At 50.9% G+C, this 22,310-nt stretch overlaps 1 protein-coding gene across 1 annotated transcript in view; it reads right to left on the reverse strand.

The window, feature by feature from the left end:
• The window catches only part of LOC102450730 (uncharacterized), a 132,996-nt gene that overhangs the window by 12,613 nt on the left and 98,073 nt on the right, over nucleotides 1-22,310 (reverse strand). The window contains exon 10 of the mRNA XM_075917379.1: nucleotides 2,135-2,209. Within this exon, the coding sequence (XP_075773494.1) occupies nucleotides 2,135-2,209 (75 nt within the window). The remainder of the gene's footprint in view (nucleotides 1-2,134; nucleotides 2,210-22,310) is intronic.

The raw sequence follows: 22,310 nt of genomic DNA on the forward strand, positions 1-22,310 counted from the left end.
AGGAGAGAGAATTACTGTAGCAATTCATCAGCCGTTTCGTATTGTCCTACTCAAAATTATTTTTTCCCCCATCAGAGGGGAAACAGCACATGCAACAACCCAAGAAATACCCATCAGCTACATGCATGGACACCGTGGTTTGTAAAACATGCTGCTGGGTAAGCACCTGATGACACAATGAAATGCTCACCACTTCACAACTTGAGTCTCAGAACACCACAACAGATGTGTTATCAATACAATTACAACAGCCATTTAGTGGATTCATTTCTTCTACAACCAAATTATTTCAAAGTACAGGCAGTCCCCGGGTTACATGGATCCGACTTACATCGGATCCCTACTTACAAACGGGGTGAGGCAACCCCGCACTAGCTGCTTTCCCCCAGCAGACCAGGGAGACCCGGAGCGGCTTTTGTCAGCAGACACCTCAGCTTGAGAATAAAGGACTGAGGGAAGTGAGGTGTGGGAGAATAAAACTGAGCTCTGGAGAAATGTTTGGCTAGAGTTTCCCCTACAATATGTACCAGTTCCGACTTACATACAAATTCAACTTAAGAACAAACCTACAGTCCCTATCTTGTACATAACCCGGGGACCGCCTGTATGTAATTACTGTTTTCGTATTTATTTTTTTTGCCTAAGGCTGCATCTATACTAGCACTTCAGGGGTGTGAATCTCCCCCCTCACTGACAACAGTGCTGGCATAGACAGTGCTATGTTGGCAGGGGACATGCTCCTGCTGGCACAGCTACCACCACTTGTTGAGGGGGGTTTAATGGTGCTGGCTAGAAACCTCTTTCCTGTTGCCATAGAGCAGTCTTACAGCGGCACAGCTGTGCCGCTGTAAGGTCCATAGCATAGACACAAAAGGGTGCTACAAGGAGGAGGGAGAACAACTGTTCTCCTTGATCTTTGAGGACAGAACAAGAAGCAATGGGCTTAAACTGCAGCAAGGGAGGTTTAGGTTGGACATTAGGAAAAACTTCAGGGTGGTCAAACACTGGAATAAATTGCCTAGGGAGGTTGTGGAATTTCCATCACTGAAGATATTTAAGAGCAGGTTGGATAAACATCTATCAGTGAGGGTCTTGATGGTGTGAGGGCAGGGGACTAGACTTGATGACCTTTCAAGGTCCCTTCAAGTTCTAGTGTTCTATGAATCTGTACCCTAAACAAGGTCTGGCAAGAAGCTGAATTAATGCTCAAATTGGTTATCTGTGCTACTGCAACTTATTTCATAGGAGGCAAGCAATACCAGGTAAATTTCTGGACCTCTCAGAAAATACACATTTGAGAAAGTCTCAGTGTTTATTATGATGTTATACAGAAATGGCAGCACCCTACAATGGTGGTAGGCAGCGAGCTAGCTTATTCAAGAATGCTATTGGGCACTAGGGATGTAAAAGTGTAACCGTTTAAATGGTTAACCGATAAGCATCAGCTTATTTCCCATTACAGTAAGAGGCCAGCTCTCTGGGGGTATGTCTACACTACCCCGCTAGTTCGAACTAGCGGGGTAATGTATGCATACCGCACTTGCTAATGAAGCCCGGGATTTGAATTTCCCGGGCTTCATTAGCATAAGCGGGGAGCCGCCATTTTTAAATCCCCGCTGCTTCGAACCCCGTGTAGCGCGGCTACACAGGGCTCGAACTAGGTAGTTCGGACTAGGGTCCTATTCCGAACTACCGTTACTCCTCGTGAAACGAGGAGTAACGGTAGTTCGGAATAGGCACCCTAGTCCGAACTACCTAGTTCGAGCCCCGTGTAGCCGCGCTACACGGGGTTCGAAGCAGCGGGGATTTAAAAATGGCGGCTCCCCGCTTATGCTAATGAAGCCCGGGAAATTCAAATCCCGGGCTTCATTAGCAAGTGCGGTATGCATACATTACCCTCCTAGTTCGAACTAGGAGGGTAGTGTAGACATACCCTGGGAGTAGAGCCAATTATACTGTGGATCCCGCAGCACATATAACTGCTAGGATTTGTAGTGGTTACACTGTTATCTTTTTAAATGATTTTTATATCCCTTTTGGGTATTCTTCATAATGTGTCAACATCCAGAAAATCTCAATGTTATCAATACAGCCACTGTTCAAGTCTTTAATTCAATCCCAATGCTGTACTCACCTGCATAATTAAGCTCATCACAGACCAAAAGTAGTAAGGGTTTTTGGGGACAATTTTATAAAGTGCCATTCCAGCCTGAAAAATGTAAAACATGTATCCATCATTTCAAAATGCTTCAATTTATGAGCTGCATCACAGAAAGTGAAAGAGTGATAACAATAGTGACAAAATTCCTAAGGATTAGTGACCAAATAAGAATTTATTAACCCCCACTACACACCCCCTAGGAAACACCCTCCACACAGATCTATATGGGAGACAGAGAAAATGCAACACTACCGTCTACTCCTGCTTGTTTGTTTTAAGTGTATTACATCTTCAAGTGTCATGGAAAGGCATTTTCAGAGGAATCACTATTTGAAGTGCCTATAGCAGTGGCTGCCAACCAGTCGACTGACTGACTGGTCAATCCTGATATCTCTCCCATTTAATCACAATCTCTGGTGGTGGAGTGGGACTGCTGCTAAGGCCTGCCCTGCCCCACACCTGTGGCTGGCTCCCAGAAGCAGCTAACACAGCCATGTGCATGAGCACACTGCTCCTGCATGTAAGCACTGCCCCCACAGCTCCCACTGGCCAGAAATGGGAAACTGGCCAATGGGAGCTGAGCGGGCAGTGCCGGTGGAGCACAGAGCCACGTGCCACCACCCCTGGGGCCACAGGTGCATGTTGGCCCCTTCCAGGAGTGGCGTGGGGCCAAGGCAGGCAGGGAGCCTTCCTTAGCCTCACTATGCTGCCAACTGGGAGCCACCTGCAGTAAGTGCAGCCCAGCAGGTGGTCACACCCCAGCCCCTTCCTGGAGCCAACACCCCAAGCTCCTGCCCCAGCCCTGCCCCCCGCCTAGAACCAGCACCCTGCTGCAGACCAGAGCCCCCTCCTGTGCCCAAATTCACTCGCAGAGCATGTACCCATCACCTCCTCTTGCACCTCAACCCCCTGCCCCAGGCTCAGCCTGGAGACCCTACCCACTCTGTAAACCCCTTGGCCCCAGCCCAGAGCCTGCACCCACTCCCAAAACCCAGCCCCCTGTCCCTGCATGGTAAAAGCAAGGGTGTGGGAGAGTGAGTGATGGAGAGAGAGAGGATGGAGTGAGCAGGGCTTCAGGGAAGGGGTGGAGACTGCCCTTAAATTCAAAGAGTGATCATAGGCATATAAAGGGCAGAGATCATTGGCCTATATCTTTAAATACAGTGTGTGCATGTGCATGCACACACTACATACTTCTGCAGACTAAGGGAAAAGTTTTCAGCTCTGGTCTCCATTTGTGCACATTTTCAATTGTATACACACAATCAAGTCCACACTTTATCAATGAAAACACCTGCACATGTTTAACTTGCCTTCAAAATCTGAACACATGCATGTGGCACAAGAGACACCCAAGAAGATGCCTAGTTGAAAATATAGCTCTAAATATCACTACACAGCCAAGTCACTTAAATTAGAATGGAAGTTATTCTTATTCAAACATTCCACACATAAGCATTATCTACTATCTATTTGAGAGCATTTGTCGGTATCTGTTCAAGAACTCCTAAAACTACGGCCACCAAATTTATTACACAGCTTCCTCTTATTGTAACTTAACGCAAGGCCAGGGTTTGGTTGTGCCAGGAAAATGGGATGTACCTAGAATGGAATTGCATCTCATAAAACCAGGAAAAAAAGACGACAATCACCAGGCAGGTAAAAGAGGCTGGTGGGGGTACCCCCACCCCCAAGCCTCCTTTAGGCAGGGCAGGAGGCTGAACTTCCCCCTGCCCCCAGATCTGTGTGGGGACACTGCTGGTTGCTCCTCTTCATCAGGGAGTGAAGAGAAAGGGACGAATGGAGCAAATTGTGCACTTTGGCTGGAGAGTGCAGGGGGCAGGCAAACCTGGACCTGCCCCTGCTGGAGGGACATGCACCCCCCTCGCCCAGCTGTGCCTGCTGGAGCTGCAGCAGGCAGAGAGAGATGCTTCTCACCTGGCCCCAAGCTGCTGCAGTGAGGGGGCTAGGGTAGTCCTCTCTCCCCGGGGCAGCCTGCATCCTGAACCCCTCATCCCCAGCCCCACCCCAAAGCAATGATTGAAAAGAAGCATGGACATGTTCATTTTATTTTCCAAAAAACAAAAATTGAGTTAAGGACATAAGCAACCTTCTAGAGATCTTGGAGTCATTGTGGATAGTTCTCTGAAAACATCCACTCAGTGTGCAGCGGCAGTGAAAAAAAACAAACAATGTTAGGAATCATTAAAAGAGGGAGAGAGAATAAAAGACAGAGAACATCTTATTGCCTCTATATAAAACCATGGTACGCCCCCATCTTGAATACTGTGTACAGATGTGGTCACCTCATCTCAAAAAAGATCTACTGGCATTGGAAAAGGTTCAGAGAAGGTCAACAAAAATGATTAGGGGTTTGGAACGGGTCCCATATAAAGAGATTAAAAAGACTGGAACTTTTCAGCTTAGAAAAGAGGAGACTAAGGTGGGGATGACAGAGGTCTATAAAATCAGATATGTTCATGGAGGTTAGGTCCATCAATGGCTATTAGCCAGGAAGGGTAGGAATGGTGTCCCTAGTCTCTGTCAGAGACTGGGAATGGGTGACAGGAGACGGATGGCTTGATGATTCCCTTTTCCGTTCCCTCTCTCTGGGGCACCTGGTGCTGGCCACTGTCAGCAGACAGGATACTGGGCTAGATGGACCTCTGGTCTGAACCAGTCTGGCCGCTCTTATGTTCTTAGTGTCTCTATGAAAACGAAGACTGAACTTTCCTACATTTACTTCTGAATTTTTAAACTGATAAGAAATTACACACAGTACATTGAAGCTTTGTTATCTGGCACTCCTGGGCAATGGGGGTGGCTGGTTAACTGAATGTACTTATTCCTCTGTCCTTGCCCCCTACCTGTAGATCTGGCTCTCAACAGCTCAAGACAAGCTGAGGGGAAAGGAGGCACCTGCTGATGATGTCAGCCAGCAGTGACCTCTGTCAGAAGCCCTGCAACATCCAGCTGGGCAGACAGAAGTCAGGCACACGCCTGAAGACACAACGGTATTGTGGCTTGGGGGCAATCCCAGTTAAAGTTTTCACTGTATAGAATACTTTACATTAGCAAATCTACTTCTACAAGAAATACATTCATTTCTACCAACTGTTTCTTGTTCATTTTCAGATTATGAAACTGATTCCCTTTTACCTTTCATTAAAGTTTGACAGTCAATCTCTGTCTGAAGTCCACATCCCTTTGAGTTCTTAGGTACAGTAGTACATACTCATTAAAAGAACACCCTATATTTGCCATTTAGGAGAATCAGTAATCCAATTAGACTAGGGATGTCAATGTGTAGATGACTACACATTAACCAGAAAGACTAGTCTTATTGGTTAATCCTGTAGACTACATGTGCACACAGCCCCAGCTGCCTCTGCGTCAGATGCAGCAAGGGGGAGGGGGGAGAGGCAGGACCCGGTGCCCCTGTGGAACTGGCTTTTAAACTGGCTCCCCACAAGCACCAGATCCCGTGGAGCCACCTACCCCCTGCCCCAATGCCCATGCTGCTGCCTCTGATAGAGGCGGGGGGGGGGGGGCAGGTGGGAGCTAGTACACCCCCACACATCAGCTCCTGTGGAGCCGACTGCCCCTCTCCCCCACCCTGCTGCCTCTATTAGAGGCAGTAGAGAGGGGGAGGCTGCTCCATGGGTTGCTGGCACAGCCTCTGTCCACAGGGAGCTCAGGTAGCAGCAGCGCAGGGTGTTCTCCAGGAGTGGGGCTGGGAGTGCACTGGCAATGCAGTAAAATGTGATGCAGTTACACCATTATTCAATTACATGGTACCCAGCATCCCTAAATCAGATAGATGTATTATACAATGGTCTGAATAGAATATTTTGCATTTGTGGCATTTTTTAATATATGCAAGACTGGTATTTTCCATTCATTATTCTAGCTAAAAGTACAATTATTAGAAGGTGAAATGTCTGAATTTTAGATTTCATATACAGCTAGTAAAGTAGCACTATATACTGGCTGTAGTAAGATGAAGGCCTGAAACATAAGCCCATGCAGCACAGGCCTGGTTTGAGGCCTGAGGCCTAACTAACAATGGACAAAACATGGCTAACATAAAGCAAAGCTAAGCTGTGAGCAAGAGGCAGGCCCCAGCTCACAGAACTTGGCACAAACAGGGCTGAGAGTGCAAAACACTCATTGGTAATAGGCCCAAGTGTACACCAGTAATTGGTACTGGTCATAAGTAGAAATCATAGGATACCACCAGCTCATTAAAAAAGACCTTGGCACCCACTCCTCACAGATACAGACCCAGGTTCAGGAAAGGGTCTGAAATGACAGAATGATGGATACAGATGATCTAATCAAACCACAAGGGACAGGGTGATATCGAAGTAGTGTCAGAGGGTGGCAACCTGATACGTCAGCACTGAGGTGTGATTTGTTGTACCTGTATATAAGGTGGTGTCTTGGGGGGGGGGGGGGGGGGAGGGGGGCAGTCTTTGGATGACCTAAGGGGCAGTGGAAATTTCCCACAGACTGCATCATTACATTGCTACGGGGTACACATGCGTAGTGGTTCAGCAGAGTCTATTGACAACTATTACTGTACTTTGCTTAGCAACAAACCTGCCCAGGCACCTTTGATCCTTATCTGGTTTGTGGTCTTTGGGGGTTCTCTTGGGGTCTGCTATGGAGACTAAGTGCACAAATCGACACGGCACACATCACTGAGCACACACACAAGCAGCCTTCTGGTTATCATCATGAACGGAGCCAGAGACCGGTGATGACACCTCGGCAGGAAATCCTGACCGCCTCCTGAATAACTGCACTGGCATATACAGGCAGTCACCAGGTTACATGGATCCGACTTACATCGGATCCCTACTTACAAACGGGGTGAGGCAACCCCGCACTAGCTGCTTCCCCCCAGCAGACCAGGGAGACGCGAAGCTAGCGCCCCCTCCCCCCCAGCGGACCAGGGAGACGCGGAGCGGCTTTTCTCAGCAGACACCTCAGCTTGAGAATAAAGGACTGAGGGAAGTGAGGTGTGGGAGAATAAAACTGAGCTCTGGAGAAATGTTTGGCTAGAGTTTCCCCTACAATATGTACCAGTTCTGACTTACATACAAATTCAACTTAAGAATAAACCTACAGTCCCTATCTTGTACGTAACCCAGGGACTGCCTGTAGTAAGCAATGAGGTTTCTTACTGAAGAATGTTTGCAGCACAGCAAATCTATGCAAAAAGCTATTTTTTAAAACAATTGTGGTCAGTGCTCTATACATTCAATGCTGCTGTCAGAGCACCAAAGAAGCACTTTGATTAGTTCAGTCATAAATTAATCACACTCTTACACCTTGTGGCGGGGCACCGCCCGCCTCCGTCCCCCTTCCCCTGGGAAACAAAGCGTTGACCCCCAGCCTGGGGGCCTAATCTATAATCTCAGCAGGCCCAGCGGCCTAGTCCAGCACTCGCAGCAGGCCCAGCGGCCTAGTCCAGCACTCGCAGCAGGCCCAGCGGCCTAGTCCAGCACTGCGGGGTGGGGTAGGGGGGTCCGGGCCCTCCCTCTCCACCGGACCCCAACCCAGGGCCCTAATGGTGGTGGGTGGTTCCCACCAACGGCTCAGCGGGGGGTCCTCCCCCAAAACATGCTAAGCCCACTGGGGGGGGGGTTTCCCGGCCCCTTGCCCTGGGTTACTTCCTACCCCCAATCTGGCAGCCGACGGAGGTCCCACCTGGCGATGCTGGGTTGCTGGCAGCAGCCTCGTCCGGCGGTCTTGTCCCTGGGGCAGGGGCACAGGGGCGTCTTCTGCAGCGGGGCGGACGGCCACCGGGCGTCGGTGTTGGGGGCGTGCTCGCCCCAGGGCTGGTGGTAGCCGCAGCGGTGCCTCCTCCGGCTCTGGATCTGGCGGCAGGTCCGGCGGCGGGCCTGCAGCTTGGGCCGGAGCTCCTGCCTCCCCAGCGTTCTGCCTCAACTGAGCAGCCCAGCAGTCTTTTATAGCGAGGCTGCACTCCGAGCATGCCCAGTAGGGCTGTGGGGGAGGGGCGTGTTCTGCCCAATAAATGGGCTCCCCTTCCTCCTGCTCAGTGCGGGGCAGGTTCGCCCCGTCACACACCTCCCCCCTTAAAAGGTTTCTTTCCGGTGGCTCCTCTTTAGGAGCTATGCGCGAAAGAAAATCTGCATTGCCGTGCACCTTCCCTGGTCGGTGCGCCACCTGAAACGAATATGGCTGCAAGGCTAGGTACCAGCGCACGATACGCGCATTGGTGTCTTTCATTGTTTGCAACCACCTTAAAGGGGCGTGATCCGTCACTACCAAAAAAGTACTCCCCAGTAAATAATACCTTAGTGCGTCCACGGCCCATTTCACGGCCAGTGCCTCCCTCTCTATGGTGGAGTACCGGGTTTCCCTCGGGTACAACTTGCGGCTTAAGTATAGCAGCGGGTGTTCTACTCCCTCTACCTCCTGGGATAGCACGGCCCCGAGTCCTACCTCGGAAGCATCCGTCTGTAGGATGAAGGGCCTGTCAAAATCCGGCTGGGCTAATACCGGTCCCCGGGTAAGGTGGTCCCTCAAGGTCTGAAACGCCCTCTCGCACTCTGCTGACCACTCTACCCGCCGCGGGTGTTGGTTTTTGGTCAGGTCCGTCAGGGGGGCTGCTATGGTGGAAAAGTTAGGGACAAAGCGCCGGTAATACCCCACCAACCCCAGGAACTGCCTCACCTGTCGTTTCGTGGTGGGAGTGGGGTATTCTCGGAGGGCCTGGATTTTATCTATTACGGGTTTCACCTGTCCCTTCCCCACCGTATACCCCAAGTAGGTTACCTCTTCTTTCCCTAGGTGACATTTGGCCGGGTTCGCTGTTAACCTGGCTTCCCCTAGGGCCTTCAATACCTCCTCTAAGTGGGTTAGATGTTCCTCCCATCCTTCGCTGTACACAATAATATCATCGATGTACGCCGCTGCATACGCATTGTGGGGTGCCAAGACTTGATCCATCAGCCGCTGAAATGTGGCAGCGGCTCCATGCAGTCCGAAAGGCATCATCGTGAATTGGTAGAGCCCAAAAGGGGTTGGGAATGCTGTTTTGGCTTTCGTCCTCGGTGTCAACGGGATTTGCCAATATCCTTTAGTGAGGTCCAGGGTCGAAATATATCTGGCCCTCCCCAGGCGTTCTAGTAGTACATCTACCCGGGGCATGGGGTAAGCATCGAACTGGGAGATGGCGTTCACCTTGCGGAAGTCGATGCAAAACCTCACTGAGCCATTGGGCTTGGGGACCAGCACTATGGGGCTCCTCCACTCGCTGCGGGATTCTTCCACCACCCCTAGGGCCAACATTTCTTTTAGTTCTTGGCGCACGGTGTCCCACATCTTCCTGGGCAGGGGACGGTGACTGTCCCGTACTTTCTGCCCCGGTTTTGTGGCAATGTGGTGGCTAATTAACGGGGTCCTTCCTGGTTTAGCGGACAACACATGTGGGAATCGCGCTATGAGTTCTTGTAGCTGTTGCTTTTGTCCCTCCTTTAGGTCTTGCCCAACATCTACCTGGGGGTTCTCTCTCAAGGCTCCCACTTGTGGTCCCAACTCGTCCTCTGGGGGGAAGGGGGTGATCATCATTGCTTCCCTCTCCCTCCAGGCCTTCAGGAGGTTTACATGGTACACTCGTAAATCTTTCCGCCGCCCTGGTAGCCTCACCTCGTAATCGACTGGCCCGATCTTCCGCACGACTTCGAAGGGTCCTTGCCATTTTGCTAATAGCTTGGACTCCGAGGAGGGCAATAAGAGTAACACCCGATCCCCGGGTTGAAAGCTCCGCATCTTCGCCTTTTGGTTGTAGTGGCGTGCTTGTGTTTCCTGCGCCGTCCGCAGGTTCTCCTGGGCTAGCCGGCCCAATTCTTCTAACCGCTCTCGTAGTTGTAACACGTAGTGGATGGTCCCCTGGGCGCGTCTCTCTTGTCCCTCCCAAGTCTCTCTCAGTAAGTCCAGAATTCCCCGCGGTCGTCGGCCATACAATAATTCGAATGGGGAAAATCCCGTGGAGGCTTGGGGGACCTCCCTTACAGCGAAGAGAAGAGCGGGCAACCATCTGTCCCACTGTCGGGGGTCGTCGTCGACGAATTTCCGCAACATTGACTTCAGTGTCCTGTTGAACCGTTCCACCAGCCCATCCGTCTGAGGGTGGTACACGGAGGTTCTCAGGGAATGGATGTTCAGTAGGCGGCACAACTCCGTTATCAGCTTGGATGTTACGTTGGTCCCCTGGTCTGTTAGGATTGTCTTCGGGAGACCCACCCGGGCGAACACCTTTAAAAGTTCGTCAGCAATGGCGCGAGCTGTCGTGACCCGGAGGGGAATCGCCTCTGGGTATCGAGTGGCGTAGTCCACAATGACCAGAATGTATTTGTTCTTATTGGCGCTTTGCTCCAGCGGCCCGACCAAGTCCAACCCTATGCGTTCAAAGGGCGTCCCTACCACGGGCAGAGGGACCAACGGGGCTCGGGGGACCCCTCCGGGGTTAGCCCGCTGGCATTCGGGGCATGATGCACAATAGTCCCTCACCGCATGATGTATTCCCGGCCAGAAGAACCGCTGGGCTAGTCTGCACAATGTTTTTTCCCGGCCCAGGTGGCCTGCCCAGGGCACATCGTGGGCCAATCGCAATACCGTCGTCCGAAGCCGCTGAGGTACCAGCAGCTGGCAGATCTCGGCTTGGGTCTGCGGGTCTTGGGTCAGGCGGTACAGCAAGTCACCCCGTATCTCGAACCTCGGGCCTTGGGGCCCCCCTAAGGGGGCCCGGTCCCTCGACTCGGGTCCTCCCGCCTGCTCCCAGGCCCGGCTGAGGGTTGGGTCGTTCCTTTGTTCCTCTAGGAAATCGCCATCCAGGGAGAAAGCAGTTTCTTGGGGATCTATGGGGGGGGCGTCAATTCGAGAGGGTTGTGAGGCTCCCCTCCTGGCCCCCCTTGAGGTCCCTTCCCCGGGGTCTTCTTCCATCGGCAGTTCTGTTAGCGCTGCCTGTGGCTGTTCTGGGCCTCCCCCCTCGGGGTCCCCTCGCCTGTAGCCCTGTAGTAGGGTCCAAAAGTGGGGCCAATCCCGCCCCACTACCACGGGGTAAGCCAGTCGGGGGACTACCCCTACGCTGCACCTCTCTTCGTGCGCCCCGATCGCTAGCCTCACCTTAGCGGTGGGGTACGTCCTTACCTCCCCGTGGATACACTGCATTCTCACCGGGGGCCCCCATTGCTCTGGGTCACCGACTAGGTCTTCTTCTATCAGTGTCTGTCCACACCCCGTATCCACCAAGGCTGTGGTCTCCTCCCCTTGCACCTTAACTGGGATGAGTATCTTTGTCCCCCCTTCTTTCTGCGGTTGCACCCCCGCTACTAGTACTTGCCCATAGCTACAGGCCCTGGGGGTGCCCCTCTCTTTCCCGGGGTCTCCCTGGCGGCTCCCTGGGCGGCCTGCCCCCCTCCGGGCTCCTCCGCCAACCCAGTGCCCTCTCAATAGGGCTACCGCCTGCCCCAACGTCTTGGGCCCCTGTCGCCGGATCCACTCCCTGTCCTCCTTGGGCAAACTCTTCAGGAGCTGCCCCACAGCCTCCCTAGTACCTTTCCGGGGGCCCATCTTCTCCCGGGCCCCCTCGAGCACCTGCCCGACTAAAATCCTGGCCTTTTTTTTTTTTTTTTTTTTTTTAAAGCACCCCCAAAAAAAAGGAAACCCCTCTCTGCGCCCCCTTTTACTCAAGGGGGGGGGATTATGCCCACATTCTCCACCAGTTGTGGCGGGGCACCGCCCGCCTCCGTCCCCCTTCCCCTGGGAAACAAAGCGTTGACCCCCAGCCTGGGGGCCTAATCTATAATCTCAGCAGGCCCAGCGGCCTAGTCCAGCACTCGCAGCAGGCCCAGCGGCCTAGTCCAGCACTCGCAGCAGGCCCAGCGGCCTAGTCCAGCACTGCGGGGTGGGGTAGGGGGGTCCGGGCCCTCCCTCTCCACCGGACCCCAACCCAGGGCCCTAATGGTGGTGGGTGGTTCCCACCAACGGCTCAGCGGGGGGTCCTCCCCCAAAACATGCTAAGCCCACTGGGGGGGGGGTTTCCCGGCCCCTTGCCCTGGGTTACTTCCTACCCCCAATCTGGCAGCCGACGGAGGTCCCACCTGGCGATGCTGGGTTGCTGGCAGCAGCCTCGTCCGGCGGTCTTGTCCCTGGGGCAGGGGCACAGGGGCGTCTTCTGCAGCGGGGCGGACGGCCACCGGGCGTCGGTGTTGGGGGCGTGCTCGCCCCAGGGCTGGTGGTAGCCGCAGCGGTGCCTCCTCCGGCTCTGGATCTGGCGGCAGGTCCGGCGGCGGGCCTGCAGCTTGGGCCGGAGCTCCTGCCTCCCCAGCGGTCCGCCCCAACTGAGCAGCCCAGCAGTCTTTTATAGCGAGGCTGCACTCCGAGCATGCCCAGTAGGGCTGTGGGGGAGGGGCGTGTTCTGCCCAATAAATGGGCTCCCCTTCCTCCTGCTCAGTGCGGGGCAGGTTCGCCCCGTCACACACCTATAGACCAATTCTTCATTTTCTAGACCTTTCACCTTTATCATAGCTCGTCAGAGAGCAACACAATTAATTTTTATGTGGCCTGTCATTAACAGAGTTCTCAGTCTCCTGTTGCTTGTGAACCCTGGAATAAAAATGCATGTTTATGCCTGTTCCTTCTGAAATCAATCAGTTATTTAAAGGGAATATACACAGAGGGCTGTCTAGAATCATATATAAAAATGGCAATTAATTTTTTTGCAAAACCAAAAATAAAAATGGCATGCATAATTGTTTTTAACATAAGTAAGCATGAAGCAAACTAGATCTGGGTTCCCATTCAACAATAAAAAATATAATTCTTATTTAAAATATTAAAGTCAAGGCCAATCAAGAATTATTTGAAGCCTCTATCTGCACAAACCAAAAAAGTCTATTAAAAACAAACAACTTTAAGATTACATTAATGTCCAACTCGCAACTATCATAGCATGTCTCAAAGTTCTCTGTCTGCTCAAGTACAGTATCACATATTGCATGATGCATTGCAAATCAGAATAGAAACTGGCCCTTTTAATCTGCAAAAATTGCACATCCAAAATTGTTTTGATAGTCATCTGTAGGCACGCAAATAACTAGATCGCTTCTGTATCGCCATATAGCACTTTGCAGGCATATATATTTCCCCTCATTAATATTGCTATAACTTGGTCATTTTATATTATATATACAAATTAATTTTTTTTCCTAACGGACGACCGGGGGGGAGGGGGGAGGGGGGGGGGAGAATACTTAACGGACCTACTATGTATTCTCTTAAGACTATTGGCTTACTGTGCTCATCTGTCTTGCTGCCAGAACCTATCCAGGGGCTTGGGAACTCCCACCCTGTCGCTTCTCTCCGCCCATTGGCTCCCTATATAATCTATTGTAATCAACTGTTTAGCAGTGTTCACTGAGCCCAAGTGGCAAGGTGACACTCCGCCGGCGCTGTGTGTAATAAATCCTCCTGCTTGAATCTACACGGTGCCTACATTTTGGTTTCCAACAGTTGGCAGTTGTGAGACTTCAGTCTGGCTGACGGGTCAAGTGGATAACATAGAATCCCAGGGCTGGCAGAGACCTCAGGAGGTCATCAAGTCCAGCCCCCTGGCCAAGGCAGGACCAATCCCAACTAAATCAACCGAGCCAGGGCTTTGTCAAGCCGAGACTTAAACACCTCTAGGGTTGGAGACTCCACCACCTCCCTAGGTAACCCATTCCAGTGCTTCACCACCCGCCTAGGGAAAGAGTTTTTCCTAATATCCAATCTGGACCTCTCCCACTGTAACTTGAGACCATTGCTCCTTGTTCTGCCATCCATCACTACTGAGAACAGCCTCTCTCCATCCTCTCTGGAACCTCCCTTCAGGAAGTTGAAGGCTGCTATCAAATCCCCCCTCACTCTTCTCTTCTGCAGACTAAACAAACCCAAATCCCTCAGCCTCTCCTCGTAGGTCATGTGCTCCAGCCCCCTAATCATTTTGGTCGCCCTCTGCTGGACCCTCTCCAATGCGTCCACATCCTTTCTGTAGTGGGGGGGGGGGGGGGGGGGGAAGGGGGCAGAACTAGACACAGCACTCCAGATGTGGTCTCACCACATTAAAGGGGAATAATGACATCTCTGGATCTGCTGGCAATGCTCCTCCTAATGAACCCTAATATGCCATTAGCCTTCTTGGCTACAAGGACACACTGTTGACTCGTATCCAGCTTCTCATCCACTGTAACCCCCAGGTCCTTTTCTGCAGAACTGCTACTTAGCCATTCAGTCCCCAGCCTGTACCAATGCTTGGGATTCTTCCCTCCCAAGTGCACTTGTCCTTGTTGAACCTCATTATATTTCTTTTGGCCCAATCCTCTAATGTGTCTAGGTCACTCTGGACACTATCCCTGCCCTCCAATGTATCTCTCTCTCCCCCCCTAGCTTAGTGTCTTGCGCAAACTTGCTGAGGGTGCAATCCATCCCCTCATCCAGATCATTAATGAAGATGTTGAACAAAATCAGTCCTAGAACCGAACCTTGGGGCACTCCCCCTCGAAACCAACTGTCAACCAGACATCGAGCCATTGATCACTAACTACCTTTTGGGCCCGACAGTCTAGCCAGCTTTCTATCCATCTTACAGTCCATTTATCCAGTCCATGCTCCCTTAACTTGCTGACAAGAATATTGGGGGAGACCATATCAAAAGCTTTGCTAAAGTCAAGGTATATCACATCCACTGACTTACCCACCTCCACAAATCCAATTTCCTCAGCATGGAAGCTAATCAGATTGGTCAGGCACAACTTGCCCTTCATGAATCCATGCTGACTATTCCTGATCACCTTCCCCTCTTCCAAGTGCTTCAAAATGGATTCCTTGAGGATCCCCTCCATTATTTTTCTGGAGACTGAGGTAAGGCTGACTGGTCTGTAGTTCCCTGGATTGTCCTTCCCTTTTTTGAAGATGGGCACTGCATTTGCCTTTTTCCAGTCATCCGGGATCTCTCCCGATCTCCACGAGTTTTCAAAGATAATGGCCAAAGGTGCCGCAATGACATTTGCCAACTCCCTCAGTACCCTCGGACGCATTAAATCCGGACCCATGGATTTGTGTACGTTTAGCTTTTCTAAATAGTTCTTAACCTGTTCTATCTCCTTCCCATACTGTGTTGTCTAGTGCATTAGTCTGGGAGCTGACCTTCTCCATGAAGACAGAGGCAAAGAAAGCATTGAGTACTTCAGCTTTCCCCACGTGTCACTAGGTTACCACCCTCATCCAATAAGGGTCTCACACCTTCCCTGCCCACCCTCTTGTTGCTAACATGCCTGTAGAAACCTTTCTTGTTACCCTTCACATCTCTTACTAGCTGCAATTTCAAATGCGCTTTCCCCTTCCTGATAACTCCCCTGCATTCTCGAGCAATATATTTATACTCCGCCCTCATCATCTGTCCAAGCGTGGGGGAGCCTGCACTACCCTGCCTTGGCAATAAATGGTGATGTCCGCCTTGTCCAAAGTGCAGCTTTCTAGTCTGTCTCAAGCCTGGTATGCCAAAGCACGCAGGCATGGTCAAGGGAAGCTGAGAGAGTCAGGAATTGTTTTACGTAAAGCAGATTAAGCATCGTACGTGAGACCACGTTAAGTACACGCAGGAGAAGCAACCTTGTACTGGTACTTGTTTCTGATAAGCAAAAAGTACAGATGCAGACATAAAACCGTCAACTACGCATATAGTTTAGCTAACATCCTGGGTAGCAGGATGTACCCCAAATAGGGGCATTGGGCTTTTTACGCATCCTACACAACACATAATCAATTGGTAAATATTATTAGAACAACCAAGTCTCGCTTTGCTAGAAAACGGGCTAAGGAAGAACAATCAATGGGAGGGAATGGGCAGGATTGACCCACAGGTCCTGCTCGTTGCAACTAGAAGTAATTAGGCCCTTCACACTGGTGGTCCAGTGCATGATGTTCCTATGCATGGGAAGAAACAAAACCACGACCTCCTGCCTGGCACTGTAGGTAGCATACGAGTGAAGCGCAAGTTAATTAGGGTTTATTATTGTATATACTAGATCTTTTAGTAACTGCTTTTGCATTGCGCTGTATTAATTGCTTTAGAAATTATAGTATTTAACGTTTAAATTGTATAGTAATTGTTCTTAACGCTTGTAAAACTTAAACAGTTAATACACTTGTTTAAAGCTTGCAATAAATAACAAAGTGGTTAAGTAGCCCTGGCGTGTCCTGGTTTCCCTTGGATATAAAATAAAGCAAACCACACAACACCAAGTTTCCACTTCTTATGAGCTTCCTTTTTGTGTTTGGCTTACCAGGGAAATCCTTGGTGAGCTTAATCTGGTTGCCTAGCATATTTGCTTTTCTTACTGCGCATCAGGATGGTTTGTTCCTGTGCCTTCAATAAGGCTTCTTTAAAATACTGCCAGCTCTCCTGGACTCCTTTCCCCTTCATGTTAGCATCCCAGGGAATCCTGCCCATCAGTTCTCTGAGGGAGTCAAAGTCTGCTCTTCTGAAGTCCAGGGTGTGTATTTTGCTGCTCCCCTTTCTTCAGGATCCTGAACCCGACCATCTCATGATCACTGCTTCCCAGGTCGTTATCCACCTCTACTTCCCCTATTAGTTCCTCCCTGTTTGTGAGCAGCAGGTCAAGCTGCACACGGCCCGTGGTCGGTTCCTTCAGCACTTGTACCAGGAAGTTATCCCCAACAGTCTCCAAAAACTTCCTGGACTGTCCGTGTACTGCTGTATTGGTCTCCCAACAGATGTCAGGGTGATTCAAGTCCCCCACGAGAACCAAGGCCTGTGATCTGGAAGCTTCTCTCAGTTGTCTGAAGAAAGCCTCATCTACCTCATCGGGTCTATAGCAGACACCAACCACCACATCATCTCTGTTGCTCCCGCCTCTAAACTTAACCCATACTCTCCCCACAGGCTTTTCTCCCTCCATAAACTGGAGCGCTGAGCAATCCTACTGCTCTCTTACATACAATGCAACTCCTCCTCCTCTTCTCCCCTGCCTGTTCTTCCTGAACAGTTCATACCCTTCCATGACCGTGCTCCAGTCATGCGAGTCATCCCACCAAGTCTCTGTTATTCTAATCAAATAATAGTGCCTTGACTGTGACAGGGCTTATAATTCTTCCTGTTTGTACACAAATGCAAGAAGCCTGGGAATCAAACACCTTAGATAACTAGTTGTTCGCCCTACCTTCTCCATTCCAATCAGGGGTCCTCCTTTGTTGCTCCTTCCTCCTTGTGTTTCTTCCCACTATCTCACTTAATTCGAATTAGTTAATTCAAACTAAGCTAATTCGAACTAGCGCATCTAGACCTAAAAACTAGTTTGAATTGGCGTTTTGCTAATTCGAACTAGCATGTCACACTGAGTGGACCCTGAACCAAGGTTAAGGATGGCCGGAAGCAGTGCCGGCAGGGCATCAGATTAGGACTTAGAGCGTGGAGCTGCTGTCTCAGGCTAGCCGAGGGCTGTGCTTAAAGGGACCCGACCCCCACCCCGGACAGACAGTTCTCAGGGGTTCCCCGCTCGCTTGTCTAACTCAATGAGGGACAGCAAAGCAGTCCTGGCTTGGAGTGCCCTGAATGCCCACACTCGGCACATCACAGCACTCGGCCATCAGCCCGGCTGCACTTGCCGCAGGCTGCCATCCGGGGGGGGGGGGGGGGGGGTCCAATCGGGAGGCTGCAGGAGAGCTTCCACCCCCAGAAGCCCGCAGAGCCACCCCAGTCCTCCCCATCGGGGGCTCGTACCCCATTCCTACCTCACCTCCTTCCACTTACCCTTCCCTAGCCCCCCTTCCTGATGTACAAAATAAAGAAAACGTGTGGTCAAAAATAGAAACTCTCTTTCTTGAACAAAACTCGGGGAGACTGGGAAAAGGAGGTGGGAGAGGGGAAGAGAGAGGGTGGGAGAGGGGAGGGCAACTAAAATGATCAGGGGTTTGGAACAGGTCCCATATGAAGAGAGGCTAAAGAGACTGGGACTTCTCAACTTAGAAAAGAGGAGACTGAGGGGGGATATGATAGAGGTCTATAAAAGCAAGAGTGGTGTGGAGAGGGTGCATAAAGAAAAGTTCTTCATTAGTTCCCATAATAGAAGGACTAGAGGACACAAAATGAAATGAATGGGTAGCAGGCTTCAAACTAATAACAGAAAGTTCTTCACAAAGCAAGTAGTCAACCTGTGGAACTCCTTGCTGCAGGAGGCTGTGAAGGCTACAACTAGAACAGAGTTTAAAGAGAAGTTAGATAAATTCATGGAGACTGGGTCCATAGAGTGGTATTAGCCAGGGGATAGAAATGGTGCCCCTGGCCTCTGTTTTGGAAGGCTGGAGATGGATGGCACGAGACAAATGGCTTGGTCACTGTCTTCGGTCCATCCCCTCCGGGGTAGCTGGTGTTGGCCGCTGTTGGCAGACAGGCTACTGGGCTAGATGGACCTTTGGTCTGACCCAGTACGGCCGTTCTAAGCTCAGGGTCGGGGGTCTCACTGGACCACCTTGATTTTCATGCAAACCTGCTCCTGGGTGGCTGGGCTGGCAGCTCTCCTGCCCTAGACGGCCACTTTCTTGTGCCTAGTGCGGAGGTCATGGATGAGGTCCACGATGTCCGCACTAGACCAGGCGGGCGCCCGCCTTTTGCGGCCCCGGGCAGACTCCTGGGAGCCGCCAGCCTGGTCCTGGGAAGAGGCAGAGGGCTGGGTGGCAGCGGGTGGCTGGTTCGTGCCGTGCCGGGTCTGCTAGCTGGGTGCTGGCAGGCTTGCACCTGGCACAGGCACCGTAGCCAGACCGTGCCCCTTTAAGGGCTCCGGGGCCGGGCGGGGGGCAGAAGAGTTTCCCTGGTTTGGCCCAGAGTGGCCACCAGGGCAAGCTGGGGAGGGCTAGCCTCCCACTAGTTCGAATTAAGTGGCTACACAGCCCTTAATTCGAACTAGTTAATTCGAACTAGGCTTAGTCCTCGTGGAATGAGGTTTACCTAGTTCGAATTAAGCGCTCCGCTAGTTCCAATTAAGTTCCAACTAGCGGTTTGCATGTGTAGCGCCTATCAAAGTTAATTCGAACTAACGGCTGTTAGTTTGAATTAACTTTGTAGTGTAGACAGACCCTTGGTTAGGTGGATCCCATCTCTTCCTAGCAATCCTTGTGCCCGGAACAGAGTCCCATGGTTAAAGAAACCAAAGCCCTCTCTCTCCCCAACACCACCTGCGCAACGACGCATTTACTTCCACAATTCAACGATCCCTAGGTAGGATCTTTTACTTCAACAGGGAGGATGGACAAGAACACCACTTGTGGTTCAAATTCCTTGATCCTTCTTCCCAGTGCTACATAATCTGCAATGACCCACTCAAGGTCATTCTTGGCCGTGTGGTTAGTTCCTACATGGAGAAGCAGGAAGGGGTAGCGATCCGAAGGTTTGATCAGTTTTGGAAGACTCTTGGTCACATCCTGAATTCTAGCTCCTGGTAAGCAGCACACTTCGGGATTCCAAGTCTGGTCCGCAGATGGATGACTCCATCCCTCTTAGGAGGGAGTCTCCGACCACCACCACCCGTCATCTTCTCTTCAGGGTGATGGTTGTGGAACCCCATCCCTAGGACTACACATCCCATGCCTTCGGGTAGATGGGGTCTCCTTCTGATCTCTTCCCTGAGAGGTCCCTGACAAAGCATTCTCCACCGTACTGCCTGCGCAGAGAGCCTGAAAGCGGTTACTTACCTCTAGTGGAATTAGGGATATCTGAGTTGGCTTTCTTCTCCTGGAGGTTACATACTGCCAGTTTTTTCCCTTCTTCTGTACTGCCCTCCCTGGTTCTTCAGCCTGCTGTGCCTACAGTATCAAATGGTGCCTTCTATCGAGAAAGTCTTCATCTTCTCTGACAGAACGTAGGGTTGATACTTGGGCCTCAAGTTCTCTAATTTTTTCTTCCAATAAAATGACCAGCTTGCACTTAGTGCAGATGAAATCCCTTCATTTTCCAGTGAGTCAGCGACCAGGGAGCTTTGCAAACAGGGAGTTTTTGAGAGTGAGTTCTCCAGGTAAAGGAGGAGCAAATATGGAACCCTTGAAGTAAGTGGCTGTCTGTAGTGTGTGTTTGTGGGTTACTTGCTGTGTGCTGAGCTTGTTTGTGTCTGTCTGTCTGTTTGAAGGAGCACGTGCTGTGGCCGGCAGTTGGAAGCTGTGAGCTTCTAAAGGTTTGAAATCTAGAAGCCTCTGTTCATTGGCTGAGCCTTTAGTCAGGGGGCGGGGCTATCAGGAAGGCCACGGCTTTATAAAGCAGCGAGTCAGCGACCAGGAAGCAGCAAACAGGGAGTTCTGAGAGGGAGTGGGAAGGAGCCAAGGTACACTTGCCATTCTTTATAGTTTAAAGGTTTTAATCAAAACTTCCTGATTTAACTAGAAAGCCTAGCCATAACCTAGGTCGGTGTAGGAGAGAATGCAGGCAGAAGCCCAGCAGCAGAGTGTGGGCTATCCTGTTCATTGCACTCAGTGTAGCATGTATGATTACCTGCCCTGTGGGCGGGTGGCGTATGTGCGCATTCGGTGCAAGGAGCTCCTGGCCCTCAGAGACCAAGTTCAGGCTTTGGAGGCCAGGGTGGCTGAACTGGAGGAGCTGACGTAGGCCGAGAGGTACGTAGATGAGGCTTTCCGGGACACTGTACAATTGTCCCACCTCCGGTCAGACAGCCCCTGCGCTGTTAAGGAGGATGAAAGGCTCAGGGAAGGAGAGCAGTCAACGGGAGCAGAGGGAAACCTTCCCATAGTTGGGACCCTCCTTCCAGATGTTGGGGTATCCTCTCGCACTGAGGATACATCTCTGGGGGAGGGAGCTCCAGTCATTAGGAAAAGGCAGGTGTTAGTAATGGGAGATTCGATCATTAGAAATCTAGATGGCTGGGTTTGCGATGACCGGGAGAACTGTATGGTGACTTGCCTGCCTGGTGCGAAGGTTGCGGATTTCTCGAGGCATCTAGATAGCCTTATGTGTAGTGCTGGGGAGGAGCCGGTGGTCGTGGTACATGTAGGGACCAATGACATAGGGAAGGGTAGCAGAGACGTCCTGGAGGCCAAATTTAGGCTGCTAGGAAAGAGACTGAAATCCAGGACCTCTATGGTGGCGTTCTCAGACATGCTTCCAGTTCCACGCGCAGGGCCAGGTAGGCAGGCCGAGCTTCAGAGTCTCAACGCGTGGATGAGACGATGGTATAGGGAGGAGGGGTTTAGATTTATAAGGAACTGGGGAAACTTTTGGGATAGGGGGACCCTATACAGGAAGGATGGGCTCCACCTAAACCAAAGTGGATCCAGACTGCTGGCACTTAACATTAAAAAGGTCGCAGAGCAGTTTTTAAACTAAGAGATGGGGAAAAGCCGATTGGGGCTGAGGCACACGTGGATCAGACAGACGTCTCTTAGAGGAGAGTCTATTGACAGAGATTCTCTAGGTTTTAGTCAGGAGGAGAGGATGGAAGAGGATAAAGTATGGGCCAGATCAGATGAAAAACATTCACATAAAAAAGAATCTGACACATCAGAAAAGGGCAGACAAATAAACAGAGACAAGTTTTTAAAGTGCTTGTACACAAATGCTAGAAGTTTAAATAATAAGATGGGTGAACTAGAGTGCCTCGTGTTAAAGGAGGATACTGATATAACAGGCATCACAGAAACCTGGTGGAGCGAGGACAATCAATGGCACACAGTCATACCAGGGTACAAAATATATTGGAAGGAGAGAACCGATTGTGCTGGGGGTGGGGGAGTGGCACTATATGTAAAAGAAAATGTAGAATCAAATGAAGTAAAAATCTTAAATGAATGAACGTGTTCCATAGAATCACTATGGATAGTAATTCCCTGCTCTAATAGAATATAACAGTAGGGAGCTATTATCGACCACCTGACCAGGAAAATAATCGTGCCTATGAAATGCTAAGGGAGATTAGAGAGGCTACCAAAATAAAGAACTCAATAATAGTGGGGGATTTCAATTATCCCCATATTGACTGGGTACGTGTCACCTCAGGATGAGATGCAGACACAAAATTTCTTGTTATCTTAAACAACTGCTTCTTGGAGCAGC

Source organism: Pelodiscus sinensis, unplaced genomic scaffold (assembly GCF_049634645.1).
Source record: "Pelodiscus sinensis isolate JC-2024 unplaced genomic scaffold, ASM4963464v1 ctg45, whole genome shotgun sequence".
NCBI lineage: Eukaryota > Metazoa > Chordata > Testudines > Trionychidae > Pelodiscus > Pelodiscus sinensis.